The sequence below is a fragment of the Pygocentrus nattereri genome, chromosome 28, assembly GCF_015220715.1.
Source record: "Pygocentrus nattereri isolate fPygNat1 chromosome 28, fPygNat1.pri, whole genome shotgun sequence".
Taxonomy (NCBI): domain Eukaryota; kingdom Metazoa; phylum Chordata; class Actinopteri; order Characiformes; family Serrasalmidae; genus Pygocentrus; species Pygocentrus nattereri.
In genome coordinates, this window is record NC_051238.1 from 22043661 (window position 1) to 22069010 (window position 25350).

Sequence of the window (25350 nt, forward strand, 5' to 3'; positions counted from 1 at the left end):
CGTGATGGTTATAACCCTCTACGCATCGTCTTTGTGAGATATTTCCATAGCTAACTTAACACTAACCTTGACCCCTCTAACCAAAATAACTCTGTTTATCAGGTAATCCATTAAATGGAAAGAAACCGCTTTTTGAGGAGTTGGAAATGGCTTCAAAGCAGCCACGGCATCATTTATCTCCCTGAGGACAAAACTGGCATAGATCCATTTCTGGATGCCTCATTTATTGTTCAACAACTTTAATAATGTGGCACAAACATTATTACTGTTATTGGGCGTCATGCATATAATTGTCCCAGTCTGTCTACACGTCCTCAGCTGTTTGCAATACAAAAGCAAGTGTTCGTAAAAATTTTAAAGTAACTTTTATTTCACACTAGGGTTTTACAACTATAGGAGTGACATGGGACACTACTGCTGTTAAGTACTTACGGCAAGTAGCCCTAATTTTCATTGTACAACTAGAAGCCAACTCTATTCCTGTCCGTTTCAGTCTGCTTACTTCAACAGAGTCAGCTTAAAACACAGAGACCCTGCAGTCAACGACTCCCAGTCAGTGACACGACTACATTAAAATACCCTGAGAAAGACATTTCAAATGTGTAATTTCATAAAAAAATAACTGTCATTCTTTCTTTACCTTTATAGGAACCACTGTGTTAAAAAAAGCTGCAAATAAAATTATTAACAATACACTCAAATAATAGAGAACATTGTAAGACGTACAATTGTACACACACAAGGCTAGGCAATATCAACTCCTTTGTCCCTGTAAAAATAATAAAAAAACAAAGACTGATACAAGTCACAAAAGTGTACAGTATTGGACAACTTAATGCCACTGTTAGTTCTGCCCAGTAAGGACATTATCAGCATTATGAGGACAAAACGGCCACTTACAGGCCACACATAAAGATAACTGCATTTATAGACTTGTGCCAAGTACTGGACTGAGCCTGAGGAGGGCTGCTCCCTGCCATGTAAGGCTGCCTGAGCTAAAAACCGTGAACTGATAAGGGGAACTAAGAGAATCGTAACAAAAAGAAGATAAGTGGGGTCCAGGGGGTTGTGTCACAGAGCTGGATTTCTGTTTAATACACTAACTTCGAGTTCAATATGACATGGTATATAGAGTTGATCAAAACTAACTGAAATTGGTGGCTACATGATAAATGAAAGCAGTTTTGTTTTACATTGTAGGTCCAACAGATTCAAGTCCATTCACTCCATGAAGTCCAAAAGATTAATATTTGTTTAGGATCTGGAAAAGTAAGTTTGTGGTAGGTAGGTATTTATATATGAGAAAAATCAAATAATTCTAACATGGCACTTTAACTTAGTTTTTTAAGCGCAGAGTAGTCTTTGGATGAGAACCTTAAATGGGATGCATCAAAAACTAAGCACAAAAACAGGCCAACAAACAAGAGTTAAGCAAGTAATAAATCGACCACTATAACCATTTAAAATGCATAACCAAATGCACACAGACAGTTTTCTTGTAGCAGAGCATTTTTTTAAAGCAAGCATCTTCTCCAAGGCGCTACAAAGGGTAAATGGTAAGACAGTGAGTTGACTGCAAAACGTGTAAACAGTCCTAGCTCCTGACCAGAAGTGGATATCTGATGGTAGCCACTTAGGCCGAACCCCTGGATCCAGAACTAGAGACAAAGCCATAAAAGTCCTAGTTCAGTTTCTCCTGAAATATATAAAGGTTATTAACGGTTGCCATTGCGATTATGCCATCCTGAGGGTGCCAGCTAGTATGGAGAATCTTCCTGCTGAAGTCCAGGCAGTCCACCCCGATCTCGTCCTCCTTGCGCCTGCTCCCTGCACACACCCTCCATGGCCGCAGCGGGCAGCGGGGCGAGCTGCTCTCCCACGAGGCCTCCAGGGTCACTCCAGCCTGGCCATCACGGCCAAACATGCGGAAGAAGTTGTTATAGGAGCCGGTCATGACCTCACTGTGGAGGAGATGGAGAGAACAGGATGAGAAACACAAATGAAAATGCGTGAAAAGGAAATTCCAACGTTTTTGTCTCCATAATTTGAGCGTTACAATATAAACATCAGTCGGGGTGGTTTGATGTGAAATATGCCACTGCAGAGTCAGAACGGTTCGCAGTAGTGATGAAAGGAATCGGACATCCTACGAGTTTAACATCTCTAAGTTACCTGACCAAAAAAAAAAAAAAAACACACTGAGGGATGCCCGAGACGTTGCTTTACACTAGTTCTGAGATAAGGTTTTGGGCTTTTTTTAATACATGCAGGGATTTGTAAGGAGAAAATTACTATTTTTAACCATTTACCATTACAATACCATTATCAACATTTTATATAAAACCAATTGTAGTACGATAATATAACTTTAATTACACCGTATAACATTTCTCTCTATGTATTTCCCTGCTCAGTTACTCTCATTTCATCAGATAAGATAAAATTGCAGTATGTCCAATAATGGTAAGCAAATAATACTGTACTCCACTCACAAGCGTGCAATAACACAGACCACAAAAAGGCAATCAATTCACGAAAGGAAAAAAAAAAAACAGTAATGACATGTTTCCTCTGGCAATGATGTAATTCCTTGTTATAATTTCACAACTTTGCTTAAGTCAAGTTATGGTCTTATCTCTGCCAACAAAAAAACAAGTAAATCCCTTAAAATTAACTTGGGATAATGAGCTGTTGCTATATTAAGAGAAAGCTGAGGATGGTAGCACAGCTCTACATGACAGGCTCATATCAAATGAAAGGTCTAAATGGCTTGCTCAGTTAGGAAACACACTTTATTCCTGTTCATTAATTTTGAAGAGTAGGCTAGAGCAACACTCCCCCTGAAGGACCATTACCAAGCCAGGTTACAGAGCAAGGCAGGTGTAATGAGCACTGTTAGATATACTGCCTTCACAGTCATGCTCCACTACGGGTCAGAAGGGATTCGTTACTTTGTGCTTCGTACTCAGACAGGTAGTTAAAAGGGTAGCCTGAGTTTAAGAAGGGTAAATTATACTGACGACTAGCACAAAAGGCAAACTCACGATTTATCCACCGTCATGTTTTTCGTCTTACGGTTTAACAGTAATTGGGACTGGCAATGCAAATGGACTTAAATAAAATAAATATCGAGCTTTTATTCTGTTCCACTTGAGGAGGTGGACGCTACTCTCATGGCGAGTCTCATGGTGCGTCACATTTGCCAACACCCCTGCAAGACTGTGTACGTGGTAGCACACATATGCTTCTCTGATTGCAGAAGGGAAATTATCCTGTCTGTGAGAGATAAAGGCTCTTTTTTTGATAGTGAGGCTCTGACGTGTAGCCGGTGGCACTCTTCTGGATTTCACCACAGTATATCAGCACTTTCTCTTCCAATTTCAGCAAATATGAGTTAACGGGCCATATCTGGGCTTCGGCTTTCGCAATTCTGCCAATGTATTCTTCAACACTTTGTGCAAAGCAGACAAAAGGCCTGTACAATGGATGCTATAGATCAAGCTGCCACTGCTGCTTTGAGCTATGACGGGCATCAAACAGTATTTTGACCACACTGAAAAACCTTATTTCATTTTATGAACAAACTGTATCCTGCTGTATTTTTAAATGCATGTGTTGCATAGTGTCCTACTGTGTCTACTGTCTTAGTAAGTTTCAAATAATAATATTAGTTGACAACCCGTGTTTGAACAAGCTAAACTTCACTGATGCACCTACAAGGGAAATTAGTTATTTTGCTGCCTAACCTGTACTAAGGTGTACTAAGAGAGCTGCCAACTGAGCAATGCTAACTGAGGCAGTAGGATGGTAAAGTCCCAACCAGCAATCTTAAAAATAAAGGTGCCAGAAAGGACTCTGTGCCATAACGTATAGAAGAACCACTTTTTGTTCCTTAAAGAACCTTTCAATGGATGGCTCTTTAGAGAACAATTTATGTAAGAGATGTGCAAAAGTGCAGAACCTTTCAAAGGTTTAAAGAATCTCCACATGATGTAAAGGCACCTAGGAAGAACCATTAAAAGGGCAGAGAATGTTTACATTCTGTGAAGGTTTTTGACACTCATAAACCTCTTTTTGATCTTTCTGTGAATCAAAAAAATGTTTCTTCCATGGCATTTGTTCTCAAGCCAGTTTTCAGGGAGCCCACTCAGGGAGTCAAAATTTTTCCTTCACTCCTGTGTTGCAAGTTGGGCTGGCGAAAATGTGGACCCGGGACTGGACTGAGATGGGAACCACTGTTCTATAGCATTGCTGAAGGAACTCTTTGTGGCACCCACATTTGGATCAAGAGTGAGGATTTCCCACAGTGCTGGGATCTGAATCTGCATTAAATAAAACATGGAGCATGACATCTCATCCTTTATAATATACTCACTATGAACACACAGCATGTAAATCAGACTTTCTACTGTGTGTTAGTATCGAGCTTACAGTGGTGGGTTTTTTCTGTACTACATGGCTTGAGCCTACACAAACTTTTGACAAATGACAAAGTAAATTCATTTTCTTCGTATTTTGCTGTTTTACAGGAAATCATAAAGGTAAAAAAGGCTATTATTATTATTAGATTAGCCTGTTAACTCATTAGCAGTCTCCTCTCCTAAGATGCTTGTAAAACAAAACTGGATTTTAAAATAAGGTTAAATGCAGTAACTAAAACAAGAACAATGGTAATGATAAACAAGTAAGCACACATTCCTTGACATATCTAAAACAATAATAAAGGACACGTTGAATGGTGACGTAAAAAATAAGGTGGTTATGACCTCTTTGGGCATGTATCAGTGCTCTGTTACTCTGATTTGAGCTTGCTTAGTTCTTGATTTGTAATAACAGAATATCAGAGATGTCAGATTACACCACAGAATGTGAGCCAATTTCCAATTCTATGCCTTTCCTGTGCATTGTGTCTTACCTGTCATCGTGGCTCCAGCAGCATTCAAATTTATCAAAGATGCAGTCATTCTCATAGAGAGAACACAGCTTACTCCTGAGGTACTCATGGACCTAGGAATATTAAAAATATCACCATCAAAATCTAGTCAGAGGAATTGCTTGTAGCCTGCTCATAATGTGATGCTTTTTGGTCTTAAAACATTTACATCCTTTAATAAACTAAAAACTGGCATGTTATCAGATTAGATTAAGATTAAGTGACCCTTATTAGTCCCACAACGGGGAAATTTCACCTCTGCATTTAATCCACCCATGAAGTGAAACACCACATACATACTATTGGGGCAGTCGTGGGCTGGAGGTTAGGGAACTGGCCCTGTGACCAGAAGGTTGCCGGTTCGATCCCCAGGTGTCCTTGAGCAAGGCACCTAACTCCCAACTGCTCCTCAGGCGCCATGGATAGGCTGCCCACCGCTCTGGGCAAGTGTGCTCACTAGTTTGCGAACGCTTCATGGATGAGTTAAATGAGGAGGTGAAATTTCCCAGTTTGTGGGACTAATAAGTATCACTTAAACTATTGAGCAGTGCCTGCAGTAGTGGGCAGCCCTATCCGCAGCGCCCAGGGAGCAGTTGGGGGGGTTAGGTGCGTTGCTCAAGGACAATTCAATCATGTACTTTGATCATGGAGATCAAACCGGCGACCTTCCGGACACATTCCAGTCTCACAGATATAAATGGTGTACAGAAAAGTAAAGTAACCTACACATATAAAAAACCTGCTGTAAACATTGTGCAAGCATCATAAAAATCACTCAAGCAACAAGGGAACAGAAAACCTCTCGACTTCTAAGACACAGCACCCTAGCACCCCCTTGTGGTGATAAAATGATATCAGACAACAATCTCCTTCACCTTAAGGCATCATCCACACCATAACTCTCAACACCCATTTTCATTTAACTTCGCTTTACTTGACTCAATAGCAATCTCTTTATGCAAATGTTAAATTACTAATGGGCGTCCCCAATGATCTTGTTGGTAAATCAAGCTTTTGCTAAAAGAAAAAAAGGCTTACTAACCCTCCTCCTGAAGATCTACTTTCCTGTCGAATTTAGTTCCAACCTGTATCTAACATTTTTATCTTTGTAAGACTGATTTAGCATTAAGACTTGAAAACCTTTCAGTAAACCTTGATACTTAAGCCAAAACTAAAGTCATGCTGACACACCTGATAAGTCTCCACAGGTTGGCTCTCCATGTTGAGGTCCCAGATCTTGATCGTTAAGTAGTCACGGGTCATCATGTAGCGGCCACTGTGGCTGAACTTGACATCCGAGACAGAGGAGATGATTTCAGAAAAGAAAGAACGGGCACTAGGGTCCTCGGGCTCCTCAAACACTGGGGACAGAGAGGACATGAATATGACGTATACTTTGAACAATACCAAAAGGCTAGGGGATAAGGGGAGAATAGTGCTAATTTGATTTTTTTTGCCAAACTATTGCTTTAAGACTGAGAACTAGCCTGTTAAAAGCCTGGGCTTTCAGCTCTGTGCCCAAGCATGAAGTGACTCTTACGTTTTGAGTGCTGATCACACAGCGCGGCCGCTCTCATGTCACACAGGCGCACAGAGCCCTTGCTGCTGCCGTAGACAAAGGTGTTACACTGCAGAGGGTGAAACTCTGAGGCTGTGATTACTTCAGTCAGCTCTTCCATGTTAGTTGGCTTGATGTCCACAATGTCTGAGAGAAACCAGTGGTTAAAGGGCTGAATACAGAAAGAGAAATGGATGGCGGCACCTTCTACTAGCTGGTCAAGAATGGGTCAGTTTTAGTTTGGGCTGATCTGCATGCGACGCCTGAACAAGGTTAAGATCCTGCACATAAACACACACAAAGGAAGGATACTGAAGCTACGGTCTGTAAAGTCGAGATGCCACAGGTTGATTCGTAGGTCATCTGCAGACAGGTAGGTCTCATTATCGCTGTTAACTGAAATAGAGTTGATGTGATAAGTGTGTGCATTGGCGTAGACCCGCCGAGGGCTGGCCTCCACCATCAGATCCATGGGCTGGAACACTGGAACCTGTGTAAGACAAACTGCGTCACAAATACACATTTACATTCAAAACTTTACTTCATACTATTCAAAGATACACAAGTAGCTCATTCAAACACAGATATCTTAAATTTGATACCGATTACTGCTTTTTCTTATATTTTTTCCATATGGCCTGAACCGAGAAATTGATTTTCTGCAGTTATCATATTAAGTGCATGTTTTTTAGTAAGAACAAAATCTAAGCTCAATTTTGCAGTTTTAAAACACATCATGAACCTGCTGACCTGCTGTAGACTTTTTCCTCAGGACCTTTCATGTCAACATTCTCTTGCATAGCAGTACACACAATACTGCCACAGAACTGTGCCAAAAGTTTATTGCAATCATCTTGTACAGTTGGAACTAAATTTGTGAGGCTGCAGACATCACACAGTTTGCAGGGGCGTTAAACTGGTCAAGATCAATGCATAAAAAAGTCTATACTGTTGAGAATGATGGCAGGAAAGGAGAGTGAACAGGCGACTATGCCAGCAAACACACCCGTAGTGTAGTAACAGATGTAGGATCCTTGTATCGCCCATCCTCTTCTTTAAGGTTGTAGCCCTCTGGTCTCTTGTCTCGTTCACTGATTTTCCAAAGCTTTATGGTTTTATCTGTACATGTGAGTACATAAATATTTCATTAGAGTAATTAGGAAAAAAAAAAACATGACATAATTACTAAACCTACACTATTCTATTGCCCTTCTGCATGACTAGCAGTTACTCAATTCTCAGGACAAAGCATACATTTAACGATTTGCTTTCCCTTGAAGAACTTTAATGCACATCCAAGGTTTCATACACTGGTCACCAAACATTCTGACGAAGATCTATATTCCTATCTTCCAGCTCATAATGGCCCTATATGATGGTCTGGAGCAGATGTGGGTGATTAGGACCAGACCTAAACTGTCTAGCGAGGTAGATCTCCAACTGGTTTGGTGATCCTTGGTTTTATATCGAAACCTTGAACGAAAAGTATATCACACAGAAGAACACTGATCAAGTCTGCAGTGTCACTATTTTGGCCATGTACACACCATTTGTTGACAGCAGAAAGTGAGCAGCATTTTTCTGAGGGAGCCAGCGGATCTTGTTAATCTTCTCCTCAATTTCCAGACTCTTCAGATAATCGAACTCTGGTTCATGACTCTGGAAGGTGCTGTAGACGTTGTACTCTCCTCGAGAATGTGCCAGGGTTTTACTCTGAAGAAAACGAGATGAAAGCCACAGGTGTAAAACCACTCACCAACCACATAGCTTGCACAAGCACTACCCAATCAGTAGGGGTGGTAATAGTCGCCCCCCCCCCAGGTTCAGAGGAAGGTGTAGAGGATTTTGGGGGTAATATTTCACATACAACATCAGACTTGAGTCAGCTCAGTTTGTTTTGTAATCTGTTTTTTTATGAAGTAAATTTGTTATTATTTAAAAGAATATAGCTACATGAATTTTGCACAGTTTCACACATGTTCCCTCCCTTTCTACCTGTTCACTATGGAGAAAATTAAAAGTAAAATTACCAAATTGCATTTGTTTTAAATCTACACTATGCAGGACTTGGGGATTTGGAGACCTCTCTTGTAGAAATTTCTAATCCCACGCAACATGTGGAAGAACATTTTGTAATGTGGGTTGTGCTTTGGACCCCTTCCCCAAGCGGATGTCTTCATTTGCATAATATGGATTTTGCATTGGAGACCTAAACATCCAACTGGACTTTCTTTAAGCCTGGGTGTGTGAGGTTAAAACATAAAGACAGTGTGATATGCTCCAAAAAACTCCTGCAAAATCAGAACCAACACCTCTGACTTTCAATCATTATTTCAGGTTTTGCACCACAGTGTTTTATTTCTCCAACTCCATAAAAAAAAGCTTGCTGGTCATGTCGTGTTGTCACCAACCCTCTCTGTGGAGATTTCCTTTTTTTTTTTTTTTTGAAGAGTTTAGCTGCAACTTCCATCACTAATCCATCTGATCCAACACATCAAGAACCTCAGAAGTTTATTAGCTGGAGCAAGTGGGGCAGATTGTGGTTAGAACTAGATTTTAACACTTAGGCAGATCTCCAGGACCATGGATGAAGCACTAGAGCTAGTGATAGTACAGGGGGGGGGGCTTCTCAAGATGGGTGGTGACCATGGTGGCCATTTTGAAGTCGGCCATTTTGGATCCTACTTTAGTTTTTTCAATGGGAAGAGGGTCGTGTGACACGTCAAACTTATTGAGAATTTCACAAGAAAAACAGTGGTGTGCTTGGTTTTAACGTAACTTTATTCTTTCATGAGTTATTTACAAGTTTCTGACCACTTATAAAATGTGTTCAAAGTGCTGCCCATTGTGTTGGATCGTCAACGCAGCCCTCTTCTCCCACTCTTCACACACTGAGAGCAACACCGCAGAAGAAATGCCAGCACAGGCTTCCAGTATCCGTAGTTTCAGGTGCTGCACATCTCGTATCTTCACAGCCTTGGGGGCCATTCAACTGGCCCACGACGACCAATCCACTTTGGAAGCTGGCACGTTCCCTGAGTTTTTCCAGCAAGATGGCGCACCACCACATTATGGGTGTCAGGTCCGAGCATTCCTAGATTAACAGTTCCATGGAAAGTGGATTGGTCATTGTGGGCCAGTTGAATGGCCCCCAAGGTCTCCCGATCTGACCCCCTTAGACTTTTATCTTTGGGATCATCTGAAGGCAATTGTCTATGCTGTGAAGATACGAGATGCGCAGCACCTGAAACTACGGATACTGGAAGCCTGTGCTGGCATTTCTTCTGCTGTGTTGCTATCAGTGTGTGAAGAGTGGGAGAAGAGGGCTGCATTGACGATCCAACACAATGGGCAGCACTTTGAACACATTTTATAAGTGGTCTGAAACATGTAAATAACTTATGAAAGAATAAAGTTACGTTAAAACCAAGCACACCGTTGTTTTTCTTGTGAAATTCTCAATAAGTTTGATGTGTCAAACAGGAAGTTAATGTCACCAACCAATCCCATTTTATTTAAGTGTATCCATATAAATGGCCCACCCTGTACTTTAAAGCAGGAGGACTGGCACGTTGTCTCTTCAGCAGAACTTAACGTGGATGCAGCTGTTCCACAGCAATGCGAGTTTGAGTCAGGTTTAGGTTTTAATTTTAGCCGTTCCTTTTGGGCCTGGTCAGGTCAAGTCTCTAAGTCATGGATACGTGCCAGGTTCAGGCTTCAGTTTCATGCTTGTGCAGACCTCTAAGTGACTGATGCACTTTTTGCTACTGTATAATGCCTATGACACAGTGCTGTAACAAAAGCATTTCATCTTTTTCTAGATATGACAAAGTCACTAGGTGTTGATGTAAATTATACCTCTTACCTCTTGTTCTTGTTGAAAGATGACTATCCGGCCACCTCGATCTCCTGTAGCCAAAAGCTCTCCTGAATGATTGAACTCCACCGCAGAGATAATGTCAGCTGTAAACACATACATGCAAGTTCACACTGTATTATTACCAAGGAGGGGAGAATATGGTCTAGACGAGTGCACAAAATGTACAGTACTATGTATGGAGTTGGAAACCACTGAAAGCAAAAAAAAAGCAGCATGTACGCAGTCTTTCTTTAAAAAAAAAAAAAAGGACATCTGCAAATACCGCCGTCTAGTCCACAACATAAAAATCCAACCACACCCCTCATCCTCCACCCTATCTAGGCAGAACAATGTCCTGCTCTGTCTCTGTTCTGAGGGTTGAGTTGGCAGCTCCATGGTTCTGGGTAGTGCCATGATGTGCTTATCTAATGGAGAAGATATAAAAAATACATACAATTATGTTGCATGAGACACAGCCTCAATTCACCAACCTTTAGGCAACAAACACTGTCTTTCAGGAAGTGTAGACAATTTGCCTTCTTATTAATTTCTATTCTATAGGTTTACTGTAATTTACTATTATTCTTTTTTATCAGAGCTGGACGAAGTACACAAATCATGTACTTGAGTTAAAGTAGAGATACCCAAGGTAAAATATTACTCCAGTAAAAGTAGAAGTCCTTACTCTAGAACTCCACTTGAGTAAAAGTACCAAAGTATTAGTATAGTACTAAAAGAGTAATTGTGGCTCTGATGTCCTGTTATCATTTTTATAACAAGACTCGCTTCATGAACTCATTTTAGGGGAAAGTCCTCCAGCGTCTCTCTTGGTAAACCAGTCTTTTAATAGAACGTCATTAATTAGTGACGCTGACGTCTATTAAAATTAAAAATTAGTTACAAGTTGAATAAAAACTGGCTTTAAACTCAGGATCACAAATAAGTTTTCCTTTACTGTGTTGATCTGTAGGCCTCTGTTTATAAACACAAACTAACCCAAACTAATTTACTATAAAATGAAAGTGTTTTTATAAATTCAGAAAAAAAGAAACGCGCCAGTCACGACTGCATATGTGGACATATTTCTATATTGTGCTCTATTTACACAAAGTTAGGTTAGTTCATCATTTAGGTGACGCATGTGCTCCCAAAGTTTTATGCTGCTGCGCTGATGTTGAACCATGTGCTGCACTGGGTCGGTCTGACCAACAGGTCAAAACAAGCTCAGAACAAAGTGACCGCTGTGCCCTGATTGGTGCTCTGGCTTTGCGCTTCTTTCGTTTTGACATGTTACGTTTTTATACACAGAGAAACCAAAAGGAACGACAGATTTCTCAAAATGTAGCAGAGGAGAAAGTCAGATATTAAACTAATTAAAAGTCGCCCAAAATGGAAAAACTTAAGTAAAGTACAGATACATGAAAAAAACTACTTAAGTACAGTAACTAATTACATTTACTCAGTTACTGTCCACCACTGTTTTTTTATTGGATTGCGCAGCACCTTGGGCAACATCTCTAGTTTTAATTGTTCTCTATAAATACACTTGACTAAGAAGTCATTCATCTTCATGTTCATCAAACTCTCTTTATGGTCTGAAGAGTAGGGTTTACCTATTTTATCTATTATAACAGAACAGTTTCCTTTTCCAAACCATTGTTAAAACATATTAAAAAGTCTTCTGAACAAGGTTCAGGAAATGGCACTATACCCAAGATAGGACTTTTGTCAGTTGATGTTTCAGTGTTGTTCAATATAACATATTGAACAATATCAGAGAAATATGCTAATTTATCGAAAACATCTTGAAACATCGTTTTTGCGCTTCTCAGCCTTTTGGCTAAGATCAAGTGTAGTATCTGGTATCAGTTTAATATCTGATACGCCCTCTGTATGCATATTAAATTGATTTTTAGAACAGGGAGCTTGCTCCGTCCGCTCTACGTATCAACCTGGAATTGCAGTACCTCTGGGCACGGTGCACCTCCTTGGGGGCCGTTGTAGGCTACAGGTTAGGGAACTGGCCCTGTGACCGGAAGGTTGCCGGTTCAATCCCCAGTGCCGACAGTCCATGACTGAGGTGTCCTTGAGCAAGGCACCTAACCCCCAACTGCTCCCCGGGTGCCCACCGCCCCGGGCAAGTGTGCTCACTTGTATTCACTAGTGTTCCACTTCACGGATGGGTTAAATGCAGAGGTGGAATTTCCCCGTTTGTGGGATTAAAAAAGTATCACTCAACAAAAATCTAGGTGTCCCTAAACTGTCAACGGGGTGTTTAACGATGTCCGCTAATCACACAACAGATAAGTAACCCTGGCATGATCTGAGGCGCACCAACTTTACAACCGTTCCAAACCCAAAGAGGATTCAAACATAATACTGTATAAGAGGTCTGTGCACTTTGCAAATGTATGCAAAGCGTGTGGTCATGAGGTTTCAGAGCATACTCAGCTCTTGCTGCAATGTGTACATATCCTCTTAAAATAAACAGAAGATTCTGCAGATCCATGTGTGTCACTCACTCGAGGTCCCAGCAATGAGACGTTGAACACAACACTATTTGTCTTACCTTCTGTCACATCATCATCAATGGCTCCTTTAACCTGAGAAAGACACCACTGCTTGATCTCACTGCCCCCATCTCCTGGAAATCAAAAGAAGATTAAGACTGTAAGTCCAACATGAGGACCATATTTCAGCTTAGCAATTCACCCAGTCACAAGAGTTTATTATGGATGTGTATCTGTGCAGCCAGTAACATTCATTTGAGGTCTAGATCAGTGGTCAGAACTCTTTTACTCAAGATCTACCTACCTGCAGAGCTTTGCCCAAACTGTACTCTTCTAGATCTGAGGCAACTAATAAATCTCATCAGAAGACCCTGATCAACTGAATAATGAGGGCTGGGTCAGAACTGAACTTTCAGATCCAGGAGGTGCTGGTGACCATGGAGACCAAAGGTCTAAGTAATGGGAAATGATGCTCTTAATCCAGGCATACACTGTGCGATTTTAGAAATCTTGTTCTTTGGTGACCGCTCACACTGTTCGTTTGAATCGCCCCTTGTGTGCGGCCAAAGCCTGCGATTTATGTGCTCACACCGTAAGAAAACACCAAGTCCGACTGACGTGATGAGATATGGGTGCTCACACAGCATGTGAAACGAAGCCCCTACAGTCAGCTCTGTCCACAATAAAGCTGTTTCACTCAAAACACGCTGCACCTCCGATGTCCTAATCGAACCACTAGCTGAATCTCAAAAGGCTCCCTGCTCCCTACATAGTGCTCCACATAGTTGCTCCTGCACCCAGAAAGTGCTTCACATGTCTAATAAATAGCCTTCTGAGGTTCAGCCATGTGTGCACAGTTCCATATGGACAAACAGTGCTCTATTTTGGTGCAGAAGCCAGATTCAGCCATTGGCAAACCGCTACACCAGCTTTGCTAACTTGTACCACACTGTGCACTGAAGCTGAAGAACAGACGGTCTACAGACAGCTCCACAAAGACAAAAAAACACTGTATTTATTTATACCTCGCAATTCAACTCAGTCAAACGGAGCAAAGTCGGCATACACGGATGCTGGTGCCGCAAATGTCTTTCTGTCTCCGTGTAGGAATGGTGGATGTGATTGTGTGCAGTTTTTTTACATTTACAGCTTTTAGCAGTCACTCTTATCCAGAGCGACTTAGAAGAAGTGCTTTTGGGTGCGACTTTGAGAAATCGGTTTGTAAGGCTGCTCACACTGCGAGACAAACGGACAAAAATTCTGACGTGTCAGAAATCCATCCGAACATGCGACTGCTCAATCGGAGCTCGTTTGGCCAGCTGATCGTGCATCTTTACCTCTCTCAATCTGCACGGCAAATGACGGCCAATAAAGCTGAAATCTGGCCCAATGCTGAAATTTGGCTCCGACCAAATCGGGCTTAAAAACGGGCTAAAATCACACAGTGTACGCCTAGCTTTAGTGAACTGTTTAAGCTGTTCAATCAAACTGAATCAACTGGTCTGATCTGATTCCAGGCTTCAAAATCCAGGTCTTGCATGTGACCTGACATCACAGAGGCTAATGGTGACAGCATTTTCGGTTTCAGTCCCAGACATTACATTCTTAGGTCTGTGCACAAAATAGACCCCTTCATGAGCACAACGTGCAGATTTATGGATATGGAAAAATATCTTCTACTATGTTTAGCCTTTTTATTCACATTATTCAACAGTTGTTGAGAATCTGCCCTAAAAAAATGAAACGTGTCTCTCATCCACATAAACATTCCAATAGTACTGATAAAAAGTGCAAATATTCTCATTGTAAAGCTTTAATTCTCAGCTGTTGTCATCAATGGTACACAGGAATAAGATTCCTGTAATCCATATTACTCTACGCAGAAGCAAGAGAAGGGCAAGTAATTTTGACTGGAATGAGTCCTGTTCATGATCAATCAATCAAAACATTCAAGATTGCTTTTGGCTTGTTTCTACCATTACTAATGTTGGGCTTCTAAACATCTGAAAGACACAACAAACAGCAATTTCGCAATCGGCTCTTGGACGTGTTGTAAGCCTGTTCTTATTTCGTCTGTTGTAATTTTGTGACATGATTTACAGTAACAGTGCATGACCTCCTTGTAATAAGTAGGAAATACACATTTTTCTGAACTCTGCGAACACGACCTTTCACTCTATGTACTCTACGCATTTCACCCCATACTTCTTCTGCAAATACCATCCATACCATAACACAAGAAAATTCCATGTAGCCTGTCACCATCAGGTAAATCTTAACAGGAAAATCAAAAGACCTGTGCTTGGCAGGCTGGCAGTAACTAGTTACTTACTCAGTTACATGCAGTCAAATCAAATTTTCAATGTGTCTTTTCAAGATACATCTGCTTACATATACACTCACTGGCCACTTTATTAGGTACACCTTGCTAGCAAAAGGCTGGACCCCCTTTTGCCTTCAGACCTGCCTTAATTCTTCGTGGCAGACTTTCAACAAGGTGTTGGAAACGTTCCTCAGAGATTTTGATTGGTTATTTGAGTTCCTGTTGCCTTTCTATCATCTGGAACCAGTCTGCCCATTCTCCTCTGACCTCTCACATCAACAAGGCATTTTCGTCCACACAACTGACCGCTCACTGGATATTTCCTCTTTTTCGGACCGTTCTCTGTAAACCCTAGAGATGGTTGTGTGTGAAAATCCCAGCAGATCAGCAGTTTCTGAAATACTCAGACCAGCCCGTCTGGCACCAACAACCACGCCACGTTCAGAGTCACTTAAATCCCCTTTCTTCTCCGTTCTGATGCTCGGTCTGCACTTCAGCAAGCTGTCTTGACCACCTCTACATACCTAAATGCACTGAGCTATGGCCATGTGATTGGCTGATTAGCTATCTGTGTTAAGCAACTGAACAGGTGTACCTAATAAAGTGGCCGGTGTATACTAACTATAACAAACTTCCGTTTCTGTGCTGATAGACGGTGGATGCCCCAAGACGTTTTACTGCAGTTCTGAAAGTTACTCTGTCCTGAACTCTATCTGAGGTGATAATCTCGATGCAAAGCTCTTCACATACTTTTTACAACGCAACGGTAGTTTTACTTGAGTGAGGTTGTAGGCTACTCTGCCTCTGCTGACAGCCTGCTGATAGTCAATTCAGTGCTTTTGCAAGAACCAGTGCAACACGGTGATGATCAAAAACAGTAAAACGCAGTAAAATAAATGTAAAAAGTCTAAGTTATTGCGCAACACAGGGAAGAATAACAACGCCTCTCTACAGCGAGCTTACAGACATCACAACGTTACAACGTGTCCAGACTCATTAAGGAAGCTACATATGTCTCTGAGGAAATTACTAGGTAAGACATACCACGAACAGCCGTCTAATAACGCGTTCTCTCCTAATCAGCTCGAATACTTTAAACGTGCCCTGTATAATAAGACGAGAGATCCGGCTCCTGTAGCCGAGGCGCAGACCTCGTCGCCAAGACTCGGCGCGCAGACACTGAGAGGCTACGAGGAAACTGCCTCGGCACTCCAGCTGAATTTGATCTCTTATCATGCACAGAATCAAGGCTTCTTCCTCGCATCCGCTCCGTCCGCCTGTCGTACCTTCCATGACAGGAACGGATGTTCCCCGAGCCGAGCCCGGGCCCTCTCGAGTTTTGGAAAGATGACGGTCTTCCTCTGCAGAACGACTGGTCGTTGTACGTCCAGAAAGACTACTAAGCAAGACAGTGGGCTCTAAATACGACAGGGAACAACTAAAGGCTTGGTTAATGGTGTCTTCTCTACACTAGAGAAGCTGTGAACCATCTCTACTCAGGCGAAAAGTAGACACAGCAGCAGCAGCACGGACTTCCAGTCACGTCGAATGTACATTTCAAAGTAAAAGTCCTTCTGTGCCTTGAGAAGGACATGGCCTGACTGTTGAGTTGTTTTTTTTTTTGTTTTTTTTTTATTTTTTTTTTAGAACTTTTTGATACAGAACAACATACCAAGATACAAACTCTTGTCGAGGCTTTCATAACTACAAGTTACTAGCTAGGGGGTGTAAAATATGCTTACAAGAAAAAACTAAATACATTAATATAAAAAAAAAAATATATATATATATATATATATATATATATATATATATATATATATATATATATATATATATACACACACACACACACACAGAGTACAAAGGTGCAGAGCCATACAATGACAGATTAGAACAATAAGCATAGCATTCTAGCATTTAGCATCTTGCATTTAGCATCTAGCATTTTTCCAGTTATTTAATCTATTTAATGAAGAATAATATGATTTAAATTCATTGCCTGACTGTTGAGGTGTGTGTGGCTGAAAACAGCGGCTATGTCCAGTATTATTAAATGGTGGCGAATACACCAAATGGAAATGTCTCGTTTATTATTATTATAGGATTATAGGGTAAATCAGCAAATTAATCACTCTTAATGGCAATAGGCTGCCACTGGCTTAGGGCTAAAAAATATATAATAATAATCACTCTACAGAAAGTAACTAAGTAATATATATATATATATAAGAAATATATTACATTTACATAAAATCTAGAGAAATTATACACAAAATATAGACACAATACACACAAGACAGAGAGACAGTAAACATTAAAAGTGACTTGAGTGACTCTGTGCTATAGTTCTTTAAAGTGGCTTAGGGTTAAGGTGTTATTGTCCATAGCAGAGATGATACACTCTCAGAAAAAAAGGTACAACACTGTCACTGGGGAAGTACCCTTCTCGTCACTGGGGTGGGACCCTCAGGGGTACATCTCTGCACCTTTAGTCAGGGAACATGAACCATAATAATAATCCACTGAAATTATATTTTCTAACTTGTACTGACTCCACACACCCCATCTTATTGCCAGGCTTTTCATTAAATGGTTCTGTTTTAAAACATTAGTTTATAAACAGATACAAATATAAAAGTAAAAGTACTAAAAGAGTAATTATGGCTCTGATGTCCTGTTATCATTTTTGTAACAGGCAGAGGTGGACAAAGTACACAAATCATGTACTTGAGTTAAAGTAGAGATACCCAAGGTAAAATATTAGTCCAGTAAAAGTAGAAGTCCTTACTCTAGACCTCAACTTGAGTAAAAGTACTAAAGTATTTGCCTTCAAATGTACTTAAGTATAAAGTAAAAGTACTAAAAGAGTAATTCTGGCTCTGATCTTGTCCTGTTATCATTTTTATAACAAGACTTGCTTCATGAACTCATTTCAGGTGAAAATCCTCCAGCGTCTCTCTTGGTAAACCAGTCTTTTAATAGAACGTCATTAATTAGTGACGCTGACGTCTATTAAAATGATCAGAAGCACAAAACACTGAAGGTAAACAGTTTCCATCAGGGAGAACCGAGTGGCTCTGAAATCACTTTTTACACACAAGCAAAGTTTCAGTTTCAGATTACTTTGTAAATTAGTTACAAGTTGAATAAAAACTGGCTTTAAACTCAGGATCACAAATAAGTTTTCCTTTACTGTGTTGATCTGTAGGCGTCTGTTCATAAACATAAACTAACCCAAACTAATTTACTATAAAATGAAAGTGTTTGTATGAATTCAGAAAAAAAGAAACACACCAGTCACGACTGCATATGTGGACATATTTCTATATTGTGCTCTATTTACACAAAGTTAGGTTAGTTCATCATTTAGGTGACGCATGTGCTCCAAAAGTTTTACGCTGCTGCACTGACGTTGAACCGCGTGCTGCACTGGGTCGGTCTGACCAACAGGTCAAAACAAGTTCAGAACAAAGTGACCGCTGGGCCCTGATTGGTGTTCTGGCTTTGTGCTTCTTTTGTTTTGACATGTTACGTTTTTATACACACAGAAACCAAAAGGAACGACAGATTTCTCAAAATGTAGCGGAGGAAAAAGTCAGATATTAGACTCTGAAATGTAGTGGAGTGAAAGTAAAAAGTCGCCCAGAATGGAAAAACTTACTACTACTTAAGTACAGTAACTAATTACATTTACTCAATTACTGTCCACCACAGGTAGAAACTGTTCATTAGCTGGGTTGTTCTAGCCTGTCACTGCTGGTTAATGAAAACTCTGAAGGTTGGCCTGTTCTTGGAGGAGAAATTTGTTCAGTTTCTAGTGAATATAAGTGTCGATGTACGACAAGTGTAGACATGTCAAGACATGTGTTTAAGTTCTCTGCAAATTAGATAAACAAAAGTAGGCTGCCGTTGTCGCTCTGTGATGATGTGATGTGGTTTGAGAATCTGAATGATATCTCAGTGATATCTTTGAGTTAAACTAGATACACGCCTTACTATTCCTCACACAATGTAGAGGACAGAGAAAGATGCTGCAACCTACTAGTAGAGAGATTTTATCTATTTTTAAAATTATATAATAAATGATATATTTAGTCTTACATTTTCCTGCCACCTCTGTCTCCAAGAACTCTCTTTAATGATTAAACTCCCCCACAGACATAATGCCAGACATAAATCCATAAATATTAGTAACAGACTGGGTAGCAAGTTGTCAAAACCAAAATGTTACCAGTTATACTATAAATAAAGCGCTATTTACAATACAGTGAATTCAGTACTTGACATGTACAGTCAGCTCCATAATAACTGATCCCAGCTATAAAGATGAAATAAAAGTAAGGGTGGATGATATGATAATGTCTTTGTTGTTATTGTGATAAATTATGTCACAATACACTTTTCTGAGCATCTTGTGAATTAAACAGCACTGACCATTACATTGACAGCATAACTGGTCTTGCTTAATTGGATGTAGTGCAACACAATGTGTAAAACAATGAATTACAACACTATAATTACTGTATTTTTGATCGTATTTTAAATGTAGCAGTACTGTTTTTTTGGTCTGTCACATCTTATCAAATCTTATAAATATTGTGTTACATATTTGTGTATCATGAAAATGTCCTGAAGTATTGTGATTTTCTACCTTTTCTATATTTCCCACCCTTAAAAATGTTTTAAAATAATTATTTGTGCTTAATTAGTTCAATTACACAGAAAAAATGAGAAAATGTAACTTTAATTGACTGCATTTACTTTAAAATAAATAAATCATTTATAACCAACGAGTACAACAGTTGACACCCCTGCATTTGGTGCTTTGTGCTGTGGCCCTTTTCCAACATGACAGCAGTGAGTTTTCTCCTACAGTGCTTGATGATTGAAGAATACAGAGCAATAAAGAAGATTTATTGTTTTGGCCTTTTGGCAGAGACACAATTTTCATATAAAATCTCCTTATACTCCTGAGTCCATGATGTCAGGTATCCTAACATCTCAGAGCCTTTGGAGGAAAAACAAAGCAACCTCCAGATCCTCTTACTTAACAACGAGGATGACACTATTTTCTGTATTACCATCCTTCTTTTTATGCCAAAACCCACCTTGAGTGTTTGTTGCCAAAAAGCACTGAGGCCCTTCATCTGAGGCCCTAGTTCTGGTCAAAGTTCCAGTAGTGTCTAGTGAACACATTTTGTTTGATTTCATTTGTGAATTGAGGGAATTTGGTCTCTGTCTGCTTATACACCTGTAAAACTCATGGATTATAAGTGAAATATAAATAGTGACATTTCAATTCATTTTTTTTTTCAAAAGAATTTCTAGAGGTGCCAATGTGGTTTTAGATTTTTGATAAAGATGTTTGCTTAGACTAAATTACTGTGAGATTGAGCTAATGACCACAAAGGCCCATCTTATCCATCTTTGTCAAGGGTGGCTATAATGACAGAACTCATCATATATAAAATACAAACCCAGCTCAAAAAACAGAAAGCAGAGTTTAATAAACTCAGACTTCTATTAAATTGATTGTATGTTTTGCTTTATGAACTTCATCGTTTCTTTTAAATATTTATTCATTCCAAATTTCATGCCTGCAACATGTTCCAAAAAAGTTGGGACAGCAGCATGTTTACTGCTGTGTTACATCACCTTTCCTTTAACTTCATATAATAATCGTTTGGGGACTGAAGACACCAACTGGTCCAGTTCTGAAAGTAGAATTTTTTTGCCATTCTTCTGTTATACATGTCTTCAGCTGTGCAGCCCTACAGGGCCTTTGTTATTGCATTTTGCACAAATTTTTGATGGGAGACAGTTCTTGACTGCAGATATGCCAGGTTAGCACTTGCACTCTCTGATGACGCAGCCATGTTGCTGTACTCTGCAAAATGTTTCTTGGTGTTGTCTTTTGAAATAAGCATGAACATCCCTGAAAAATATGCTGCCTTTCAGACAAGTTCTTGTCTGTTTTTGTTGCTCCAAAATGTGTTTAGCATTAATGGTGCTTTTGCAGTTATGCAATATACCTCCCCAGTCTATGAAAGACTCTTGCTTTTGAACTTCACACTGGTAACAATCCGGTTGGTGATTTTTTCTTTGAATTCAGTTCATGAAGGCCTTGTTAATTACCTGATGAGCTGAATCAGGTGTCTTTAATGAAGCAGTGCTCTCAAGCAGTATTTTGGCCCATGAGGACCAGAGTCTGACACATGTGCTTTAGAGGGTGAAATACCTCAAATTCAAGCAATCACTTGCTGAGGAACATTATTTTTAAACTTTTGGATTTTTTTGCTCATTCTTGTTCATAAGGGACTCCTCATTTTATGTCCAAGCTTACACCACCTATTTATTTAGAATGTTTCTTGAACATTTCTCAATGTTCCATGTCTTAAATGGCTCCTGTCTCAGAAAGTGTGTATTTATGAAAATAATGGCGTCTATGAGATAAAAATGGCAAATCTTGTCTTTGCATTGTTCTTGTTCAAAAACAGGTCAAAGTGGATTCATAAATCACAACTTTTCTTCATCTGCATTTCATGCACTGTCCCATTTTTTTGGAATTGGGTTTGCACAGATCTATTCTAAAGTATGGGTGCCCTTAGTCAAATTGCATGGGTCTTAAGTACACATCCTCTACAAAAAAAAATGTGGGCACAATTTAAGGCACAATTACTGCTTATTTGCTAAATTTAACATATTGAGGAAAAAAAAAACATACAAATGTGGCATTTCCAAAGATTATGGCAAAAGTATTCTGTTATTTAATGTGTTCAATTTTACAAATGAATAGAAATGTGTGCTAAACTTAGCAGGAAAAAATGTCATATTGAAGTTTATTGATTACAAAGGATGTGTTTATTTATTTCAGTAAGAAAATCACAACATGCCATGCGACTCGACGTATTCAAACTTGCGACTGTATGACTGTACCACAATTATAACTGGAACTGGCACAGATTTTACTGTCTCATTCTAGGGGTTATACTGTCTTAACATCAGGCAGGCAGCAGAAAATATTACCTCTGTATTACATAAAATATAATTTCTTAATGTTAAAATAAAAACATTCAATAAAATGAATGCCCCTTTGCACTATGACCTTCATATGGATCTTTTCTTAAGGACTGTCAAAACCAAGCATGCTTAACAATTTCTTTTATCCCTCAGACAAGCAAAGCTTGCTGACTGCTGCAAAGCTGACTGATATGACTCCAACGTGGGATTTTTCCATTCACCATCCTTCTTCTCTAAAATAGCCTTTAACTCACCTAACAGACAGATGTCCAGTTAATTGTTTCACTGTTATCCAAATGCTCGTTTTCAATTTGGCTCTTTCATACTTTTATTATCCATTCCTCTTTTGACTGTAACTTTCATGTAGGGTTTTTCAACTAGGGGTTTGTATCATACACAATGGGCAATACTGGCTCTCCATTGCACTGAATAGAGCTTGCAGGCACACATTTGGGATGCAACATTACTTTGGCTGAGAAAACTGAAAATAATACCTCTGCATACTGGGAATCAATAATGACCTTGGACTGAAACCAGTGACTCATGCATACTGGCTGGTACAGTTACATCTCTGTAGAGAGCTTAGACACCAAGACAAACCAACAATAATAATACAGGTGGCTATAGTGGGTCATACGATATAAACTGACAAATTAGTGAAACCAGATAGCCTTATAAAGTCAGCTTCTACTTGTTCTTTTTGTCCTACTGTCACCCAGTCACTCTCTGCAGACACCACTGGGGAACAGACACCAAATAGCCTATATAATTTCCTTATCAGAACAACACGTTATAGTTCATATAGTTTACCTAAAGAAATTTGCACATACAATATAAGAAACAAAAAAAATGCTTTATTGTCCTTATTCTCAGGAACCCTGGCTGGATCAACAGTGTCTTTGAGTCTTAAAGATTGTATTTGTAATTGGCGTAAAAGTGGAAAACCAACAGAACATGACGTGAGGACTTTTCCCTGAAAAAGAAATTGATTGCATGATTGCTCAAAAGTACATTTGATTAACTAGAGAAGCTTATTGTGCTGTTGAAAACTCCTGACTATGTGAAAAAAGGGGAATACAACAAAGATTCAGTGCACATACTAAATACAGTGGAGTTTCCACAAAGACCTTCCAGGATGGTTTTACTTATCTTTTACTCTTGGAGGGACGTTTTTAATGAGAGCCAAAAAAGAATTAAACAATAAGCTAAGCACCCCATTCCTCTTTTTTTTTATCTGTGCATAACTGAATGGTTAACAAAGTCATTCAGAGTGGTTTGATGTGAAGTGCCCCGTTCCAGACAAACTGATGGAGTCAAAGTTGTTCACAGAAGTGGTGATGGGAACCAGATGTCTAAAGCGTTTACTGCTTCTGTCCATGCAGAAAGTTATCACATGAAATAGTTATGAATACATTACGTGATGCCTGACACAGTTTCATAATAGTTTTAGGCCTTTGATCTAAAATGAAAAACAGGAATAAACCTTCAGATTCAGGGTGTTGCAAAATAGTCAAGCCAATTTTCTTTTTCAGATTTACCACTATTTTATCATTATAAACATTATATACAGAAAGTAAGAAGACGTGTAGGTTCACTGCTCATTTTGTATATTAAATAAAATGGCTAAATTTGCTTTGCAGATATTGTGACATCTGGTTCCCATCGCCACCACTTTAATGAACGTTAAGTTTTTCTACAAGCACCATTGTTAACATCAATCATTTAGTAATGCAGACAGTTTGAAAAATCTGTGGAGTTCCCCTTTAATCCACTAAGGCTTAGGAACGTTTTGCTGTGGTGGTCTTTAGAACAGGGAATTACAACTTCTGCATGATTTGGTCATCAACATGTAAATACACACAGTGGTTTGATGTGAAATTTTCTATTCTAGAGAAACTTACAGAGTCAGAATCGTTTACAGTGGTGGTAATGGGAACCAGATGTCTCAAACACTTAAAGGCTAAAAGATTAAGAGACCCTTATTAGTCCCACAACGGGAAAATTTCACCTCTGCATTTAACCCATCCATGAAGTGAAACACCACATACACTCTAGTGAGCACAAACACACTAGGGGGCCGTGAGCACACCTGCCCGGGGCGGTGGGCAGCCCAAGCCACAGCGCCCAGGGAGCAGTTGGGGGTTAGGTGTCTTGCTCAAGGACACCTCAGTCATGTGCTGTCGGCTCTGGGGATTCAACCGGCGACCTTCCGGTCACGAGGCTGGTTCCCTAACCTCCAGCCCATGACTGCCCCAAAGCAGCTACAGGTTTGAAGCCTGCACCTGACCACCAAGGTTCATCCGGGCACCTCACAGAAAAACCTCATAGAAAGCTAATACAGAAAATGGTTAAAAAAGTTGCATGATACACTGTTCTACACCAGTAAAATGCATTTTAATGTACACTCACAGGCCACTTTATTAGGTTGCCTTCAGAACTGCCTTAATTCTTTGTGGCACACTTCAACAAGGTGTTGGAAACGTTCCTCAGAGATTCTGGTTGGTTATTTGAGTTCCTGTTGCCTTTCTATCATCTGGAACCAGTCTGCCCATTCTCCTCTGACCTCTCACATCAACAAGGCATTTTGGTCCACACAACTGACCGCTCACTGGATATTTCCTCTTTTTCTGACCGTTCTCTGTAAACCCTAGAGATGGTTGTGCGTGAAAATCCCAGTAGATCAGCAGTTTCTGAAATACTCAGACCAGCCCGTCTGGCACCAACAACCACACCACGTTCAAAGTCACTTAAATCCCATTTCTTCCCCGTTCTGATGCTCGGTCTGCACTTCAGCAAGTTGTCTTGACCACCACTACATGCCTAAATGCATTGAGTTGCAGCCATATGATTGGCTGATTAGCTATTTGTGTTAACAAGCTATTTGCAGGGCATTAAAAAATAGTCCCTAAAGCACACATATTTTTTTTTACTGTTTTACCATCATCAAAAACTCAGAAGACACAGGTAAGTTCACAGGTTGTTTTGGACAGTAAATACTTGCATCTATTTGTGTCAAAGACATTGTGACCTCTGGTACCTATCACAACCACTGTAAAGAAATCCAAGGTGATAAGTTTCTCTACAATGAAACATGTCACATCAAACCATGCTGAGTGACTATGTTTATGTCTCAAAGATTGGCTT

At 39.8% G+C, this 25350-nt stretch overlaps 1 protein-coding gene and 1 pseudogene across 1 annotated transcript; one reads left to right on the forward strand and one right to left on the reverse strand.

Moving 5' to 3' along the window:
• Positions 1 to 346: 346 nt before the first annotated feature.
• Positions 347 to 16743, reverse strand: ppp2r2aa (protein phosphatase 2, regulatory subunit B, alpha a). Its single transcript, XM_017702766.2, has 10 exons — positions 16470 to 16743; positions 12920 to 12994; positions 10357 to 10454; positions 8039 to 8204; positions 7498 to 7610; positions 6804 to 6981; positions 6474 to 6638; positions 6125 to 6294; positions 4916 to 5007; positions 347 to 1961 (listed from the first exon to the last, which is right to left on the reverse strand). Exons 1-10 carry the CDS (start codon positions 16474 to 16476, stop codon positions 1682 to 1684), a joined length of 1344 nt encoding a protein of 447 aa, XP_017558255.1. The 5' UTR covers positions 16477 to 16743; the 3' UTR covers positions 347 to 1681.
• On the forward strand, positions 12171 to 12339 carry LOC119262751 (annotated as a pseudogene).
• Positions 16744 to 25350: the final 8607 nt, after the last annotated feature.

Bases quoted from the DNA above. Each gene is read 5' to 3' on its own strand.
- ppp2r2aa (XM_017702766.2), bottom strand. The intron at 7,611-8,038 runs GTGTGTACATGG...TCACATGTACAG, and splicing joins CTTTCTGCTGTCAACAAATG to ATAAAACCATAAAGCTTTGG. The intron at 6,982-7,497 runs GTGTGTTTGCTG...TGTCTTACACAG, and splicing joins CATCTGTTACTACACTACGG to GTTCCAGTGTTCCAGCCCAT.